This window comes from Piliocolobus tephrosceles, chromosome 14 (genome assembly GCF_002776525.5).
Source record: "Piliocolobus tephrosceles isolate RC106 chromosome 14, ASM277652v3, whole genome shotgun sequence".
Lineage (NCBI taxonomy): Eukaryota > Metazoa > Chordata > Mammalia > Primates > Cercopithecidae > Piliocolobus > Piliocolobus tephrosceles.
Window position 1 is genome coordinate 17,933,321 of NC_045447.1, and position 17,659 is coordinate 17,950,979.

A 17,659-nucleotide genomic window follows, 5' to 3' on the forward strand; every position below is an offset into this window, starting at 1 on the left:
CCTTATCTCCAGTTTTCTGCCGGTTCTAATTGTCCACAATTCTGCCGTACAGAAAAAGGCTGTTATCAAAAACTCGTTCATTTGACTTCATTGGCAGGAGGCCTAATTCCAGATTATCAATATACAAAAGAAAGCAAGGAGAAATGCAATCTTGAATAGTCTATCCTTTGGTTTTTACAAATTGGGGACAAAATGTTCCAGAAAGGCGAGTGGAATATGCTTTTGGCTCTGTTGACACTGAAGTTAGGTTGGGTAAATTCCAAAAGGAACCGTGTAGTACTTATTCATGTAAGAACTTCTTTGCCTTCAAATATTCTCTCTCCTGATTAAAAAATGCCAGCATGAAGTTTCCGTGTTCAGAGGGTCTCTTTCGTGTATTTACCTTTTTACAACCTCTCTGTTGTATTCCTAAGAAAAGAAAAACAGGATTTCATTTCCCTCGCAACAAAATGCCTTTGGGGAAGATTGCTGGTTTTGGCAGCAGGCAAAGGGCTTCTTGAAAGGAGGATTTCTGTTCCACCATTGAAACAGTCTCCATGGCAACCAGTCATCAAGGCTCCAGCAACCTTTTCATAGACACTCTCCACTCGGGAGGCCCTTTTCCATCCTGCTGACAAAGTGTTTGCATCTGTGAGCAAGAGTTCTCTGCTTCTACCCATCCAATTAGCGAGATGTTCAGATGTCACATTAGAGTTCCAAATGTTTTATATTCTGTTCTAAATTGTTAATTTGGTGGAGAATAGGGTTAAATTTTTATGAGTCAGATATTTTTAGAATACTTTTCATTATTGTGGCAAATATTACATCTATAACTTCTATTGGGGATTGCTTTTATTTATTTATTTATTTTTGAGGCAGAGTCTTGCTCTGTTGCCCAGGCTGGAGTGCAGTGGTGCTATCTCAGCTCACTGCAACCTCTGCCTCCCAGCCCCAAGCGATTCTCGTGCTTCAGCCTCTTAAGTAGCTGGGATTACAGGTGTGTGCTACCACACCCAGCTAATTTTTGTATTTTTAGTAAAGAAAAGGTTTCACCATGTTGGCCAGGCTGGTCTCGAACTCCTGGCCTCAACTGATCCGCCTCAGCCTCTCAAAGTGCTGGGATGACAGGTGTGAGCCACTGCGTCCAGCCGGGACTGTGTTATATATGCTCTATGAGGTGTCACTGAGGAAAAGATACGCCCTGACCCCTCACTTACTTGCATAGTGTCTCCTCTTCCACCAACATTCATACCTGTAGGTGAGATAAATTCATTTTCCCTGTTATGAAGCTGTCTTTTAATTTCCTCCTTTAATCCTGTCTGCTCTCCCAAGCTTCACTCTCAAACATCCAGCTGCCTCTCAAGCATCTTGAGGTGAGGTTGGAACCTGAAACCAACTTTTGCAGAACCACACTCCCTCTGTCTCTGCCCTAGCCTCAGCCCCGCCAGCCTGTTTCTTTTATGTCTTCTAACATCTCTTAATGGTAGCTGTAAGCCTCTGCCACCCAAAACCAAAGCCTGGGAATTATAAAGATAAATTTAAGATACAAGCTTATACTTCTTCACAGTTAATTTTACAAATAAGAAAATGATCTTAGAAGGGGGAAATGATTTGTGGGAATCTCAGAACTGGAATAAAACCCAAGTTTCCTGATTCTCCATTTCAGTATACTTTTCTCTCTTACAAAACAAAAACAAAAACAAAACCCTCCCATTGTGCCCTTTTTGCATTTCTCCTTAACTTCCTTCTAGCAGAATTCCTACTGAAAGGATAGTCCTTGAAACATTTTCTACATAAAGTAGGTATTATGGGAAATTTAGAAAATAGAGAAAAACATGAAAAAGAAAAGAGATAATCGCTTATAATCTCACCTTCCAGAGAAAGTAGCTACTAATATTTAGTGGGTTCTTTTGTTTGTTGGTTTGTTTTTAAAGAGGGAGTCTCGCTCTGTCACCCAGGCTGAAGTGAAGTGGTGTGATCTCGGCTCACTACAACCTCTGCCTCCCAGGTTCAAGCAATTCTCCTATAGCTGGGATTACAGGTGTGTGCCACCACGCCTGGCTAAAATTTTTTGTATTTTTAGTAAAAACGGAGTTTCACCATGTTAGCCAGGCTGGTCTTGAACTCCTGACCTCAAGTGATCCACCTGCCTTGGCCTCCCAAAGTGCTGGGATTACAGGCGTGAGCCACCATGCCTGGCCTTACTGTATTTTCTTCCAGCTTTTCCTGGACATGTTTATTGAATCTCTTTTCTTTTTTTTTTTTGAGACAGAGTCTCGCTCTGTCGCCCAGGCTGGAGTGCAGTGGCGCAATCTTGGCTCACTGCAAGCTCCGCCACCTCCCGGGTTCACGCCATTCTCCTGCCTCAGCCTCCCTAGAAGCTGGGACTACAGGCGCCTGCCACCTCGCCCGGCTAATTTTTTTGTATTTTTTAGTAGAGACAGGGTTTCACCATGTTCACCAGGATGGTCTTGATCTCCTGACCTCGTGATCCGCCCGCCTCGGCCTCCCAAAGTGCTGGGATTACAGGCGTGAGCCACCGCGCCCGGCCATTGAATCTCTTTTCAACATACAACTAATTTTTTCCCTTGGAATATGCTTCATTAGAAAATAAACTGACGTGAGAATCCAAAGACCTGGATTCTTCTACGGCTCTGCAAGAATTAGCCGTGTGACCTTGAACCAGTGCCTTACTCTCATCCTGAGTTTCCCCAGCTAGTTAGCTTGGTGTGGATGACTTCTGTGTTCCAGTAGAGTGGTTCACTGAGATTATTGATCAAGTGAGGAAAGAGAATAGATGACTCAAAGATCTCTTGCAACTCTAAAGTCAGAGATTTTAACCCATACATTGTAGAAAAGTAAATAAATGGAGACCCAAATTTAAAAATTAAGGTCTACTAAGGAACAGTGTCCTTTCTTAAAGAATCTTATTCACTTGTTTATTACATTTTCTAACCTCTTTTTTATTTTAGCTACAAGCCCAGCAGGGAAGAATCATCTTCCGGATCCTCTCATGCAGTGATGGATATCTCCTTGCCTACTGGAATCAATGCAAATGAAGAAGACTTAAAAGCTGTATGTGTTTTCTTTTAAATCATGTGAATTCTTTGTTTTCTTTTCTGAATTATTTTATAGACAATTTTACTTTCTTTCATTTTAATATACAACTTGTATAGAATCACCCAGAATATTCTCTGTTTTTGTTTTTGTTTTTGTTTTGAGATGGATTTTCACTCTTGTTGCCCAGGCTGGAGTGCAAAGATGCGATCTTGGCTCACTGCAACCCTGCCTCCCGGGTTCAAGTGATTCTCCTGCCTCAGCCTCCCGAGTAGCTGGGATTACAGGCATGCACCACCACGCCTGGCTAATTTTTTTTGTAGTTTTAGTAGAGACGAGGTTTCACCATGTCAGTCAGGTTGGTCTCCAACTCCTGACGTCAGGGTGATCCACTGGCTTTGGCCTCCCAAACTGCTGGGATTACAGGTGTAAGCCACCAGGCCTGGCCAGAATATTCCTTTCAAAACATAATTAACCTAAGTTTTGATTTATCAAAGTGAAACAGAAGCATACACTAGCATGCTCTGAAAAATATGAGTTTATATGCTAATGTGTTCAGACTTTTTCAAGAAGAGGAATTGCTCTTCAGTTTCTTTGAACAACAGATCACATCCCTGCGATGTGACATCTCATTAACAGGTGAATGCATTTAAACAAAAAGATAATGAAATGAAATTCAAGCTTCTCTCTTTTCCCCCTTAGCTTGTGGAAGGGGTGGATCAGCTACTCACTGATTACCAAATCAAAGATGGACATGTTATTCTGCAACTGAATTCGGTAAGTTCTACCTCCAACCATTTTTCCTTTACTATTACTATTCAAAATATACAGGCTAAAAGATTATAAATACCATCTCTCTGTAATTTCCTTAAATCCTTGAATTTGTTAAACAGATCCCCTCCAGTGATTTCCTTTGTGTACGATTCCGGATTTTTGAACTCTTTGAAGTTGGGTTTCTTAGTCCTGCCACTTTCACAGTGTATGAATACCACAGACCAGGTAATCAACTCCATGCTAACATTTCTTCAGAAGAATACTTGGTATTCTTTACAGAACATTTAGAAATCCACTAGAGTCCTGTAAATTTTATGTATTGCGTCTCTTAGGGACCACTCTTCATAAAAGTCCCAATTTGAACATTCAAACTACTGCATACAAAATATTGTACATAAACTACTTCTTGACATTGAGCAGACAATTTCACCTCAGTCCTCAGTTTCTTCATTTTTAAAATAACTGGATTGTAGTGCCTCCAACTTCAATATTCTCTGCCTCAGGTTTATCTATGGTGTTCACAGATAAATCATCACTCTCCTTTTGAAAGAAACCAACTCAATTCCCTCAGAACAACTTCTAGCCCATCTATATTCTTGTTACACTTTGCAGATAGCTCTGTTATAGCAGCTGTCAGATTGCATTCAATTATTTGTATGTCTTTCTCATCAACTCCAGGGTATTTTCATTCTTGTGTCCCTAGTATACAATGCAGTGTCAAGTATAGAATGTGAACTCAATAAACATTTATGAATGAGTAATACCACATTTGACTACTCAGCCACTTTTGAGAATGTTATGTGATTGGAGAGCTTATTGGTTCACAAGACAGATGACTCCACCTTGGGCAGTTCTACTTGTTAGAAAATTCTTAAAGTGAACCAAAACTCTGACACCCATTCATTCTAGTTTTATATTCTGAAATCACATAGAACATACATAGTCCCTCTTCTCCTTGAGATAGATATATAGAGTTACATAGATATATGCTTTTCTTCCCTTGTCCACCCTAAACAATTCCAACTCTTTCAAACAATTCCAACTCATGCAACATAATTTATTTTCCTGTTACTTATAGAAGCATAAAATATTTTATTTCTGAGAAACGAGTGTTTCAAGCACAGAACTAAGCTAAAAAGGGGAGATCTTTCTGAGGGTAGGGGAACGCTTCCCAGGACAGCCAATTCATAATTTCACCTCCCTGGGCCTTAACTATAAAAAGAAGGATTTAGAATAAGCAATCTCTGAGGCTTCATGTAAGAGACTCGCCAATTAGTACATGTGTTGTTCTTCAATCAAACCTCTTCTGTTAACCACACTTTCGTTGCCACAGATAAACAGTGTACCATGTTTTATAGCACTTCCAATATCAAAATTCAGAAAGTCTGTGAAGGAGCCACGTGCAAGTGTGTAGAAGGTAAACTTTATGTAACATGTTTAGGCTGCATGCTTATTTAAAGCAGTCATTCATAACTTGAGGTTAATCTGGGGGACACTGTTTGGTAAACTGTTCTTTCTCAGAAGTAGAAATGCTATCTCAACTAATTGAAAGCTAATGATTCCTGAGCATTGTAAAACTACGTTTTCACAGTTCCTGAACAACCTGATAGTTCATGCTGTACAGAGGCAGGGAAACATCATTGAGATGGTTGTTGGATATTATAGGGACAACATGATGTGAAATTTTACTTTCACCTAGTCTTTTTAACATACAGGACCAGAGGCTCAGGACTGAACCACTAGCTTCTGTTTCTTTTCTCTTTTACTTCCCAGTTAATGGAATTCTATTTATTGTCCAGTTCCATTTAGTCTTTCGTAAATTGAAGAAAGCCCTCTTGGCCAAGGAAAAGATCCAGAACTCACCAGTAATCAACAGCTGGCTCCATAAGGATCTGAGTTAGTTTTGGTTTTTTCAAAATCCTCAATAGCTACACATTTTCTAGGTACTTATTGTGCCATTTTATGGCTATATATCAGTCACATTATCATTCTGGGTCCTTTGAAGGACTTCTGATTATACTCAAAATGGAAAAATTTCCCCCTTTCATCAAGGGAAGCACATACATTTCTAAGGACCTGAATGTGGAGTAGCCACACAGTCTAACAATAAGTCTTATGCCAGGGGCGTCCAGTCTTTTGGCTTCAATGGGCCACACTGGAAGAAGAATTTTCTTGGGCCATACATAAAATACACTAACACTGACAATAGCTAATGAGCTAAAACAAAAATCACAAGAAAATCTCATAACATTTTAAGAAAGTTTACGAATTTGTGTTGTGCCACATTCAAAGCTGTCCTGGGCTGTGGGCAGCCCTCGGGCCATGGGTTCAACAAGCTTGTGACTTATGCTCAAGATTTTGTTTTTTGTTTGTTTTGTTTTTGCTTTATGTAATGTTTCGCTTTATGAAAGAAAAGAAAATGGGCAGGTCTTATAAATCTGAGATTTGTAAGGTTTTATTGGGTTGTCTCTGGGTTCATGAGAAACTGTGTTTACTCCTAGAAAGAGTGTCTACTTCTTTACATTAACCTTAGTTTTACCAATTTTCACAAAATCCAGCTGATTGTGGGCAAATGCAGAAAGAATTGGATCTGACAATCTCTGCAGAGACTAGAAAACAAACAGCATGTAACCCAGAGATTGCATATGGTGAGTTCAAAAGTTCAATATAGCTCCTTTAAACATGAAATTTTATGAAAACGTGTTCAGTTAGAAAGATCAAAAACTTTACATAGTGATTATATGGATACAACATTCCATGTGATCCCCTGAAGGAAAATGCCATCGATTTTTAGCACTAACATGAAAAGTTTTTTATTCCCCAGCAAAGAAATGTGATTTTCATTATAAATAATAGAAGTGACATGTATACCCAGCCAAGATACTTTCCTCTAATAGATCTTTTTCAATTACAAGCACTAAAACATAGTCAAAGGGAACTTTTGAGAAGCCACAGAGGTATAAGATTTCAGTTCCGGCCGGGCGCGGTGGCTCAAGCCTGTAATCCCAGCACTTTGGGAGGCTGAGACGGGCGGATCACGAGGTCAAGAGATCGAGACCATCCTGGCTAACACGGTGAAACCCCGTCTCTACTAAAAAATACAAAAAAACTAGCCAGGCGTGGTGGCGGGCGTCTGTAGTCTCAGCTACTCGGGAGGCTGAGGCAGGAGAATGGCGTAAACCCGGGAGGCGGAGCTTGCAGTGAGCTAAGATCTGGCCACTGCACTCCAGCCTGGGCGACAGAGCGAGACTCCGTCTCAAAAAAAGATTTCAGTTCCGTACTCTTCCAATTGATAGACCAGAGGCAGAGGCAAAGGTGGTTCAGGGGAGTTGGTTTTTAAAAAATCTCTTCAGTGTAAAAATATAAATACCAAATAATTTTTAATATATTCAGAACTGCAATCCATGTTTGAGACATTCTCCATTTCAAAAAGCGAATCTCAATCCTTCTAGTTGTCCAGAGCTCAGAGCTAAATTAGTGTTCAAGTTCAGTTGCAGCCTTGTCTCAGTTCCTGATAAAATTAGCTCCTTTGTTTTCTATTCAGTTTTTGATGTTTATTGCTGGCATTTTTTGAAGAGAGAGAGCATATCGTACACTATCTCAAACCATTTCTTCATTTTGAAATTGGAAGGGTGGAGCCAGGCGCGGTGGCTCATGCCTGTAATACCAGCACTTTGGGAGGCCGAGTTGGGTGAATCACCTGAGGTCAGGAGTTCAAGACCAGCCTGGGGCGAACATGGCAAAACCCTGTCTCTACTAAAAATACAAAAATTAGCCAAGCATATTGGTGCGTGCCTGTAATCCCAGCTACTCAGGAGGGTGAGGCAGGAGAATCGCTTGAACCCAGGAGAAGGAGGTTGCAGTGAGCCAAGATTGTGCCACTGCATTCCAAACTGGGCAACACAGCGAGACTCTGTCTCAAAAAAAAAAAAAAAAAAAATAAAAAAAAAAAAAAAAGAAAGAAAGAAAAAAGAAAAGAAAAGAAAGAAATTGGAAGGGTGTTATTTATAAATTTAAAAAATAAGTACAGCCAATTTAGTACTTTGTGTTTAGCAACAGCTTTCATAGACAGTTTCTCATTGCAATGGAAAGGGTTCTCATTCTTATGGAAAGGGTCTCATAAGAACTTTATGACGGCTGGGTGTGGTGGCTCATGCCTGTAGTCCCAGCACTTTGGGAGGCTGAGGCGGGCAGATCACTTTGAGCTCACGGGTTCTAGACCAGCCTGGGCAACAAGGCAAAACCCTGTCTCTTCAAAAAATACAAAAATTAGATGTGCATTGATGGCTGGTGCCTGTAGTCCTAGCTACTTGGGAGGCTGAGGTAGGAGGATCACTTGAGCCTGGGAGGTGGGGAGATTGCAGTGAGCCATTGCACTCTAGACTGAGTGACAGAGTGAGACCCTGTCAAAAAAAAAAATGTAACAGAGGATTATCACTATTTGCCAGTGAAGAAACTGAAGCTCAGGGAGATTAAATAATTTGCTCAAGGTCATGCAGAAAGCAAGTGATAGAATTGAGATGCATCCTGATCTCCAGTATTTTTTCCATCGAAGTCTACTGAATTCTCTTAATAGTAATTCAGGCAACAGAATGAGTTTTGTATGGTTAATAACATTTCTTTCCTTTGAATTTATCTTGATTTAAAAAAAAAAAAAAAAGCTAAAAAGCTTCCTGACTCAGTGTAGACCCAATGCAGTTTGTTAAATACATGAAGACTTGAGAATACTATAATGTTTTAACAAAAATTCCACTAAATTATTTCTTCCCTCCATTTTAGAACTATTTTAAATCTAAAATATCAGAAATCTATTTTAACACAGAGAATAAATGCAATTTGGGTTTATTGTGTTGTTTTAAGAAAACACAGCTGGCTTTTTCTGGACTACAAGCTATTACTGGAATAACAGAATAGAAGCAAAATTAAGTAGTTCTGTCTCTCTACTCGGGCCCACATAGTAAGTACATTGCCCATGTCCATTATAAAGACTATGAATCTGAAATTCAGAACATTTTTCATGCATTTTAAGCCACTAATTTACATAGCCCCTGGTTCTGCCATGATGAGTTCACCTATCTATCTCTCAATCTGTCAATCTATAACTGGGATAGACTTAAATACTTGAGGGATATCTAGAATGAACAAATCTTTTAGGTCACTCATTTCAAAACAAAAAATGGAAAGAACAAAAGCAAAAATAAAATAAACCTCTCCTGAGGCCACATAGAAAGAACGGGTCCCTTCAAGCTGGTCTTTCCAGACCTGAGGGCAAGCACATTGTGCATCAAACATTGATGTCTGAATGAAGAGAGAACAGGATTGTGGGCAGCTCACGTTGGGTAGTTGCCAAGCAAGGGTGAGTGAGACAACAGAATCATCCTAAAAACCAAAGATTAAAGCCAGTGGAACTATAGGAGGAAGCAAAGCAAGGAACCAAGAAAGCTCACATGGTTGACCTGAATGAGAGATAAGGCTTCCTCTGTGGCCATGGAGAAGAGAATGAAGGGGCTCTTCAAAAGATGCCCATAGGCATGACTCCACTCATCATAAAGGATCAGCCTCTGAACTTAACATCTAGCAAAGGTTTATCTTGTTTGTTTGTTGTATGTGCTTCTGTTATTTTATTAAATATGTCTCTTATTCTAATCAGCCTGTTCTATAACATTGGCCAGGGCTAATGATTCTAATAGACTGAGAGATTGAATCAGACTGAGGGGATTGGGGAAGGCTTCTTGGAGGAAATAAGAACTATAATAGTTCGCCATGCTTCATTTCTCGTGTTTGACAAATTCTGGCTTCTACTGGACATAGCATTAATAGTATTAAGACTGAATTGTTTCATTTTTGTTTGTCTTTTACCAGCTTATAAAGTTAGCATCACATCCATCACTACAGAAAATGTTTTTGTCAAATACAAGGCAACCCTTCTGGATATCTACAAAACTGGTGAGAATTCATTCATTCATTCGTTCTTTCATTCAACAACTATTTAGTACTGACTATGTGCCAGGCATTGTATTAGATGCAGAAGATACAACGCAAATAAGACAGAGCTCCTGCCTTTTTAAAGCTTATATCCTACTTGGGGAGAAACATGTTTTAAAGATGTTCGTATAAACATTTCTCACTGAATTCATTTTTCTCAAACTTCAGCAAAATGGTTTTTTTAATTGTGTAATTGTCCAATTTCTTTTTCTTTCCAACTTTTATTTTAGGTTCAGGGGATACATGTGCAAGTTTGTTACATGGGTAAATTGCATGTCGTAGGGGTTTGGTATATAGATTATTTTGTCACCGAAGTAATAAGCATAGTACCCAATAGATAATTTTTCAGTCCTCACCCTCTTCCCACCTTCTACCCTCAAGTAGGCTCTGCTGTCTAGTGTTCCCCTCTTTGTGTCCATGTATACTCAGTGTTTAGTTCCCACTTATAAGTGAAAATATGTGATATTTGATTTTCTGTTACTGTATTAATTCACTTAGGTTAATGGCCTCTGGCTCTGCATCCATGATGCTGGAAAGCACGATTTCATCCTTTTGATGGCTGCATGGTATTCCATGGTGTCTATGTCCCACATTTCCTTTATCCAGTCCACCACTGATGGACATTTAATTTGATTTCATGTCTTTTCTATTATGAATAGTGCTGTGATGAACATATATGTGCATGTGTCTTCAGGGAGGGATGATTTCTATTCCTTTGAGTATATACCCAATAATGGAATTGATGGGTCAAATGGTAATTCTGTTTTAAGTTCTTTGAGAAATCTCCAAACTGCTTTCCACAGTGGCTGTGGTATATAAGCATTCCCTTTTCTCCGCAATGCTTATGGTACCAGTGGTATATAAGCATTCCCTTTTCTCCGCAACCCTGCCAGTATCTGTTATTTTTTGACTCTTTAATTATAGCCATTCTGACTGGGTGTGAGATGTCATTTTGTAGTTTCGATTTGCAATTCTCTAGTGATTAGTGATGTTGAGCATTTTTTCATGTGCTTGTTGGCTACGTGTACGGCTTCTTTTGAGAAGTGTCTATTCATGTCCTTTGCCCATTGTTTTAATAGGGTTGTTTTTTGCTTGTTGATTTAAGTTCCTTATAGATTCTGGATATCGAAAATTTATCAGATGATAGAAAAATGTTCTACCACTCTGTACATTGTCTGTTTACTCTGTTAATAGTTTATTTTGCTGTGCAGAAGCAGCTCCTTAATTAGGTCTCATTTGTCAATTTTTGTTTCTGTTGCAATTACATTTGGAGTCTTTGTCATGAAATCTTTGCCAGTGCCTATTTACAGAATGGTATTTCCTGGATTTTTTTCTAGGATTTTTATAGTTTTAAGTTTTAGATTTAAGTCTTTAATCCATCTTGAGTTGATTTTTACATATGATGAAAGGAAGGGGTCCAGTTTCATTCTTTGGCATGTGGCTAGCCAGTTATCCCAGCACCATTTATTGACTAGGGAGTCCTTCCCCCATTGCTTGTTTTTATTGATTTTGTTGAAGATCAGATGGTTGTAGATGTGTGGCTTTATTTCTGGGTTCTCTAACCTGTTCCATTGGCCTACGTGTCTTTTTTGGTATCAGTAGCATGCTGCTTTGGTTACTGTAGCCTTGTAATATAGTTTGAAGTCAGTTAGTAGGAGGCCTCCGGCTTTGTTCTTTTGCTTAGAATTCATTTGGCTATTCAAGTTCTTTCTTTGTTCCGTATGAATATTAAAATGTTTTTTTTCCAATTTTATGAAAAATAGAAGAATGACATTGGTATTTTGACAGGAATAGCATTAAATCTGTAAATTGCTTTGGGCAGTATGGCCATTTTAACAATATTAATTCTTCCTATCCATGAGCATGGAATGTTTTTCCATTTGTTTGTGTCATCTCTGATTTCTTTGAGCAGTGTTTTGTAATTCTCATTGTAGAGATCATTCACCTCCCTAGTTAGCTGTATTCATAGGCATTTTTGTGTGTGTGTGGCTATTGTGAATGGGATTACTTTTTTTTTTTTTTTTTTTTTTGAGATGAAGTTTCACTTTGTCACCCAGACTGGAGTGCAGTGGCATGATCTTGGCTCACTACAACCTCTGCTTCCTAGGTTCAAGTGATTCTCCTGCCTCAGCCTCCTGAGTAGCTGGGATTACAGACATGCACCACCACACCTGACTTATTTTTGTATTTTTGTGGATATGGGGTCTTACATGTTGGCCAGGCTGGTCTTGAACTCCTGGGTTCGAGTGATCCACTCACCTCAGACTCCTGAAATGCTGGGATTACATGTGTGAGCCTCACACCTGGCCTCATTTCAATTGATATAAATTTTGCAATAAGTAGGACTATAAAGCTAAATTGCAATAATATGTTTATACTAAATATTTTTCTCTTTTGAAATTCTATCAAATATTTCAAGTCCTAAAATGCTTGATTTCTTTTCTTCTGAGACGGGGTCCCACTATGTTGTTCAGGCTGGTCTCAAACTCCTAGGCTCAAGGGATCCTCTCTCCTCAGCCTCCCAGCTTGATTATTACTAACCATACCCTAGAATTTTAAAATCCTAGTAATATTTTTCAATTTTGTATTTGCTTTATCAACACTTTGATAATTTTTTAAATTTTTGCTATTTCGAAAGTTTCATTGTATGAAACTTATTTGTGATGTTATTTTATTTTTTTCTTCATTGATGGTCATAATTTTTTAATTTGCAGGCTAGTTGCCATTCTAATGAAATAAGTGTTTAGAACTTTGATCTTTCTACGATCCAACTTTTGAGCACCATTTTCATCCAATATTCATATTACAAGCAGTAATAAGCCATTCTCTTTTTACTGAAATAACAAAGTGCTTTTCATTCCAGAAATACAAATTATTTGTTTTATTTGATACTGATTCTTGCATAGTATCAAAAGACATTTTAGACTGTTCTGAATTTTTCATAGCATCGGATGATTCCCAAGCTACAGTTTTTTTTTATTAGTATCATTTCCTCTTTGTTCTCCTGTAGATCCAAAGATGCATTTTATGATATTTAAAAGGAAATGTTAAGAAACATTTGCATACTTCATCTCCTCATTCTGGGTTCATTTTTAACACTTATAAATTTTGAATTTTTATAAATATAAAAATACCACAAACTACTTACAGAAGAATTGTGGCACAGTAACAATAAACCATTTAGAATCAAGGGCAAACTGTAGTTTGAAGATAATGATAAATTGGTATTTCTCCAAAGGACAGAGTGCTTATAATAGGTGAGGATACAGAAGAATAAAAGTTATTGTTGAAGCCCAGGGTAGTTGCCTGTTCTCTCTTCTGAATATACTTTAAAGTTTCCATGATGAGAAGTTTAAAAAATAAGGCCCCATACAGCCACACTGCTTACTATGACAGGGGCTGAAATGGCAGATAGTACTGGTAATGCTGCTCAGATATTGACATAATAGGAATCTACACCATCAGGGCAGCCTAAGAAATCAGCTTGAACTAATGAGTATACACCGAAATTTATATTACTAATGAAAGGTTACCATTTACACAATTTCTATTATACACTATTTGCCAACTGGTTCAGAAGGTTTTCAGGACTTAACAATTAAGATGACTCTGCCAGAGCTTAATAGTTAAATATCAGCTCTGGATATATAGCGATAAATCAGACACAGTCCGTGCCTTAAGAAGTTTCTAGTCTAGCTAGAAGGACAGATGTGGGACAAAACATTGTGATAGAAATTCAAGTGTAAAAGAGGTAAGGAGGAGACAGAAAGATATTTAAAACAAAGAGCATCCAGGAATATTTTACTGGATACTGTGAGAATTGAAGGAGACTTTTAAGATAAATGAAATTCAATAGGCCAACATGGGGAGGAATGCATTCCAGATAGGGGAATGGGCTACTTGTGAGTTCTTTGGGAATCCCAAAATTATTATCTTTGAAATTTTCCAAGTCTTTCACATTTTGTACTTTTCTACAAAGTTGACAGTTGCCAACTACCAAATAATTTTATATTTTACTATATAATGTGGAGATTAATATTGTTCAACTATAGAGAGCCTTCTTTTAATTCTGGTTCTATAAGAGTAATAATAAGTACCTACATAGCTCCTACTATGTTCCAGGCACTTTTTATATATTAACCCATTTAATTTCACAATGGTTCTACAAGGTAGGTTTTATTATCATGCCCAGTCTTCAGATGAGGGTCTAAGGCCTTATACAGATAACATAAATCATTTTCCCGGAGTCACATAGCCAGGAAGTGGCATGCTTAGAGTTTAACCCAGACAGTCTGGCTCCAGAGACTGAAGCCTTAACCACATGAATATCACTGCTCTCCACTAGCCAAGAACCTCTCAGTAGCCACGAGGAATCAGAAAGCTTGAGAGTTTATCATTGTGACATTAACATATGAATGTTTTAACCTTACTTGACTTGCATGTCTCTCAGGGGAAGCTGTTGCTGAGAAAGACTCTGAAATCACCTTCATTAAAAAGGTAACCTGCACTAACGCTGAGCTGGTGAAAGGAAGACAGTACTTAATTATGGGGAAAGAAGCTCTCCAGATAAAATACAATTTCAGTTTCAGGTAAGTCACCAATATTTTTCAGTCACTGATCTTCCCTCCAAAACTGAGTATGATTTATTCTTAAATACACTACGTGTTTCTTATGGCCCTGCTCTTAACCAACAAGCCATTTTGAACATCAGTGAAATAATGTAAGTGTCAAACAGAGAATGATTGAAAAACCATCATGGCAGCTGAGGGCTTAGCTGCCTAATTAACCATCTGAGTATCTGGACCTGATGATGAATCTGAAAGTACTCACCGGACCTCCCCTAACCACCACACCAGCTCCCTTGATAGGTTCTCAAATTGTGGTTTGTAAAGAGGAAAATGTGTAAATAAGCATTGTATTATCTGCTTTTAGAAGCTAGTCATTGAAATAGATGCCATTTCTGCCTTTAATATGGGAGTCCCAGGCAGCTTCATGATTCCTTAAGGGTTTGTGAACCCCTCCAGGAGAGGCCGGTACAGAAGAGTTTGGTGGACACCCTGATCCTTGGGGACCTGACCACAGCTGGGCTCTTATAAAAGAAATCAAATCCGGCTTTTCTGTACTGGCCACCTCACAAACACTTTGTTTCTTGGTAGGTACATCTACCCTTTAGATGCCTTGACCTGGATTGAATACTGGCCTAGAGACACAACATGTTCATCGTGTCAAGCATTTTTAGCTAATTTAGATGAATTTGCTGAAGACATCTTTTTAAATGGATGCTAAAATTCCTGAAGTTCAGCTGCATACAGTTTGCACTTATGGACTCCTGTTGTTGAAGTTTGTTTTTTTTTTTCTCGTTTTTTTTTCTTTAAACATTCACAGCTGGTCTTATTTGTAAAGCTCACTTTACTTAGAATTAGTGGCACTTGCTTTTATTAGAGAATGATTTTAAACGCTGTAACTTTCTGAAATAACATGGCCTTGGAGGGCATGAAGACAGATACTCCTCCAAGGTTATTGGACACCGGAAACAATAAATTGGAACACCTCCTCAAACCTACCACTCAGGAATGTTTGCTGGGGCCGAAAGAACAGTCCATTGAAATGGAGTATTACAAAAACATGGCCTTTGCTTGAAAGAAAATACCAAGGGACAGGAAACTGATCATTAAAGCCTGAGTTTGCTTTCAAACTGTGCTAAAAACCCTGTTATTTTATGCTAGATCAGCTTCAACCACACAAAGACAGGCAAATTGAGAGAGACGGAGAAAGTTAGCAGTAGAGAACCTTAACCTGGAGCAGGCTTAGCCTCAGAGCCCTCAGCACACTGAGAAGGTAGGCAAGTTTGTCTCCGCTCCTTCCCCTTCCATTGCCCTCTCCACACCCTTGAAGGGAGACCCTCTACTCTCTTTGCCTCCCTCCCGGCACATGTTCATTTCCCCCAGGAACTTGCTCTTGCCAACAATGGCTTTACTAAAAGACAGGTCCAGTGCAGCAACCTGGTGAAAAGAAACTGAGTGGCGAATCAGAAGACCTTTTTCCAGCCCTAACCACATCTCTCTTTGAGCCTCAGTTTGAGCTTTATAAAAGAGGATTCATAACAGAAAGTTAAGTTTTAAGTGACATTTTGCAGCACTTCAGATCATATTAAAAAGCTCTCACATGTATTCCCATTTAATGTCTCAAGACTCACAAGATTCAGAAATTATTATTATTATCATTATCATCCCCATCTTACACATAAGAAAATTGAGATTCAGTCCTGGCATGGTGGCTTAAGCCTGTAATCCCAGCACTTTGGGAGGCCGAGGCAGGCAGATCACTTGAGGTCAGGAATTCGAGACCAGCCTGGCCAACATTGTGAAACTAAAAATATAAAATACTACTAAAAATATAAAAATTAGCCAGGTTAATTTAGCAAGCCTGTAATCCCAGGTACTCAGTAGGCTGAGGCAGAAGGATCACTTGAACCCAGGAGGTGGACATTGCAGTGAGCCAAGATCGTGCTACTGCATTCCAGCCTGGGTGACAGAGCGAGACTCCATCTCAAAAAAGAGAAAAGGAAAAAAAAAAAAAGAAAATTGAGGTTCAGAAAAGTAAAGCAGTTTTCCCATCCTAGTAAGGAAAAGAATTGGAAATCACACCCCAAGACTATCTCAGTCTAAATACATCTCTGTTCCACATCACTACATGTTGCTTGTTGGGGTGAATTTTCTAACAGTAAGGTGAGACATAATAGAAGTTTCTTAGACACAGGTTAATCAGGACCACTGGACTATCACAGGAAACATGAAGATGACCTCCGGGTGTAATGGTAATTAACAGAGACTGGAATGCAGCTCCTTTTGAAGAGTCTGCTTTGTACTAGTTAGGTGAAACTACACAAGGCCTTGTAGTGTGCCTTTGTAAATGACACTAAGATTTTCCACTTCCAGGGACTAAGGACTTATTTTTCTCTAATGTCAAAGCTCACATTGTAGGCACTCCCTTGGCAAAAGCAACCAATGTGTCATGTTCAAGATGCCCACACTCCCTGTCAGTGAGGGGAGAGGAGACCTTCTCCAGAGCAGGCCTCTTGGTGTCTCCTGTCACCTCCTTGCCTGGAGGAGGGAACCACTGGTGCTGCTTCGGAGGCACAGGAGTCTGCCTGCCTTTTCCCTGAGCACTTTGGCAAATAGGGCAGGCCACAGTGGCCTAATTAACCCACAATGCAGCTGTCAAATATCAAAGCAGCTTTTGTGAATTAGCCTGGCACCATTTAAAATATCCGCCAGCTCCTCTTCAGCTAACTCCTATGCATTTGAACATACTTTCTCAGTGAGGCTTTTGTGACCCTCCAAACCAGGCTGGGCCCATTATCCAAAACTGCACTTCTCCTCCAAGGCACTTGTGCTCTTGCAATGATTTACTTAATCAGATGGAATTATTTGTTTAGCGTGACCACACCGAAAGCTCCACATAACTAAGGTCTGAGTCTGTTCTATTCGCCAGTATCTCCTGTAGTTGGCACAATGTCAGGCACATCATACAGACTCGATAAGTGTTGGTGGATTCCCCCACAGTGTAGAGAATCAGAAGACCCAAGTTCTAGTCTTGGCTTTGGCCCTAATTGGCAGTGATTTGGGACAAGCCTCTTAATCTCTTTGACAGCCTATAAAATAAGGGAATTGGACACTCTAATGTCTCTTTTATATATAGCTAAGAAGATGTTCTATAATCTTATGATGTGAAACAGAAAAAACCAAATGGCATATAAGCATCCAAATACTGGGCTTTTATGTCTTTCTTTTTCTTTCTTTCTTTCTTTCTTTCTTTCTTTCTTTCTTTCTTTCTTTCTTTCTTTCTTTCTTTCTTTCTTTCT

The 17,659-nt window shown here is 39.1% G+C and overlaps 1 protein-coding gene across 1 annotated transcript in view; it reads left to right on the forward strand.

Annotated features, from left to right (window-relative positions):
• C5 (complement C5) overlaps positions 1-15,490 on the forward strand; it is a 117,125-nt gene extending 101,635 nt beyond the window's left edge. Inside the window, exons 35-42 of the mRNA XM_023223694.2 lie at positions 2,952-3,054; positions 3,739-3,813; positions 3,930-4,035; positions 5,144-5,227; positions 6,369-6,458; positions 9,673-9,756; positions 14,246-14,384; positions 14,952-15,490. Of these exons, the coding sequence (XP_023079462.2) occupies positions 2,952-3,054; positions 3,739-3,813; positions 3,930-4,035; positions 5,144-5,227; positions 6,369-6,458; positions 9,673-9,756; positions 14,246-14,384; positions 14,952-15,081 (811 nt within the window). The 3' untranslated portion in view covers positions 15,082-15,490. The remainder of the gene's footprint in view (positions 1-2,951; positions 3,055-3,738; positions 3,814-3,929; positions 4,036-5,143; positions 5,228-6,368; positions 6,459-9,672; positions 9,757-14,245; positions 14,385-14,951) is intronic.
• Positions 15,491-17,659: the final 2,169 nt, after the last annotated feature.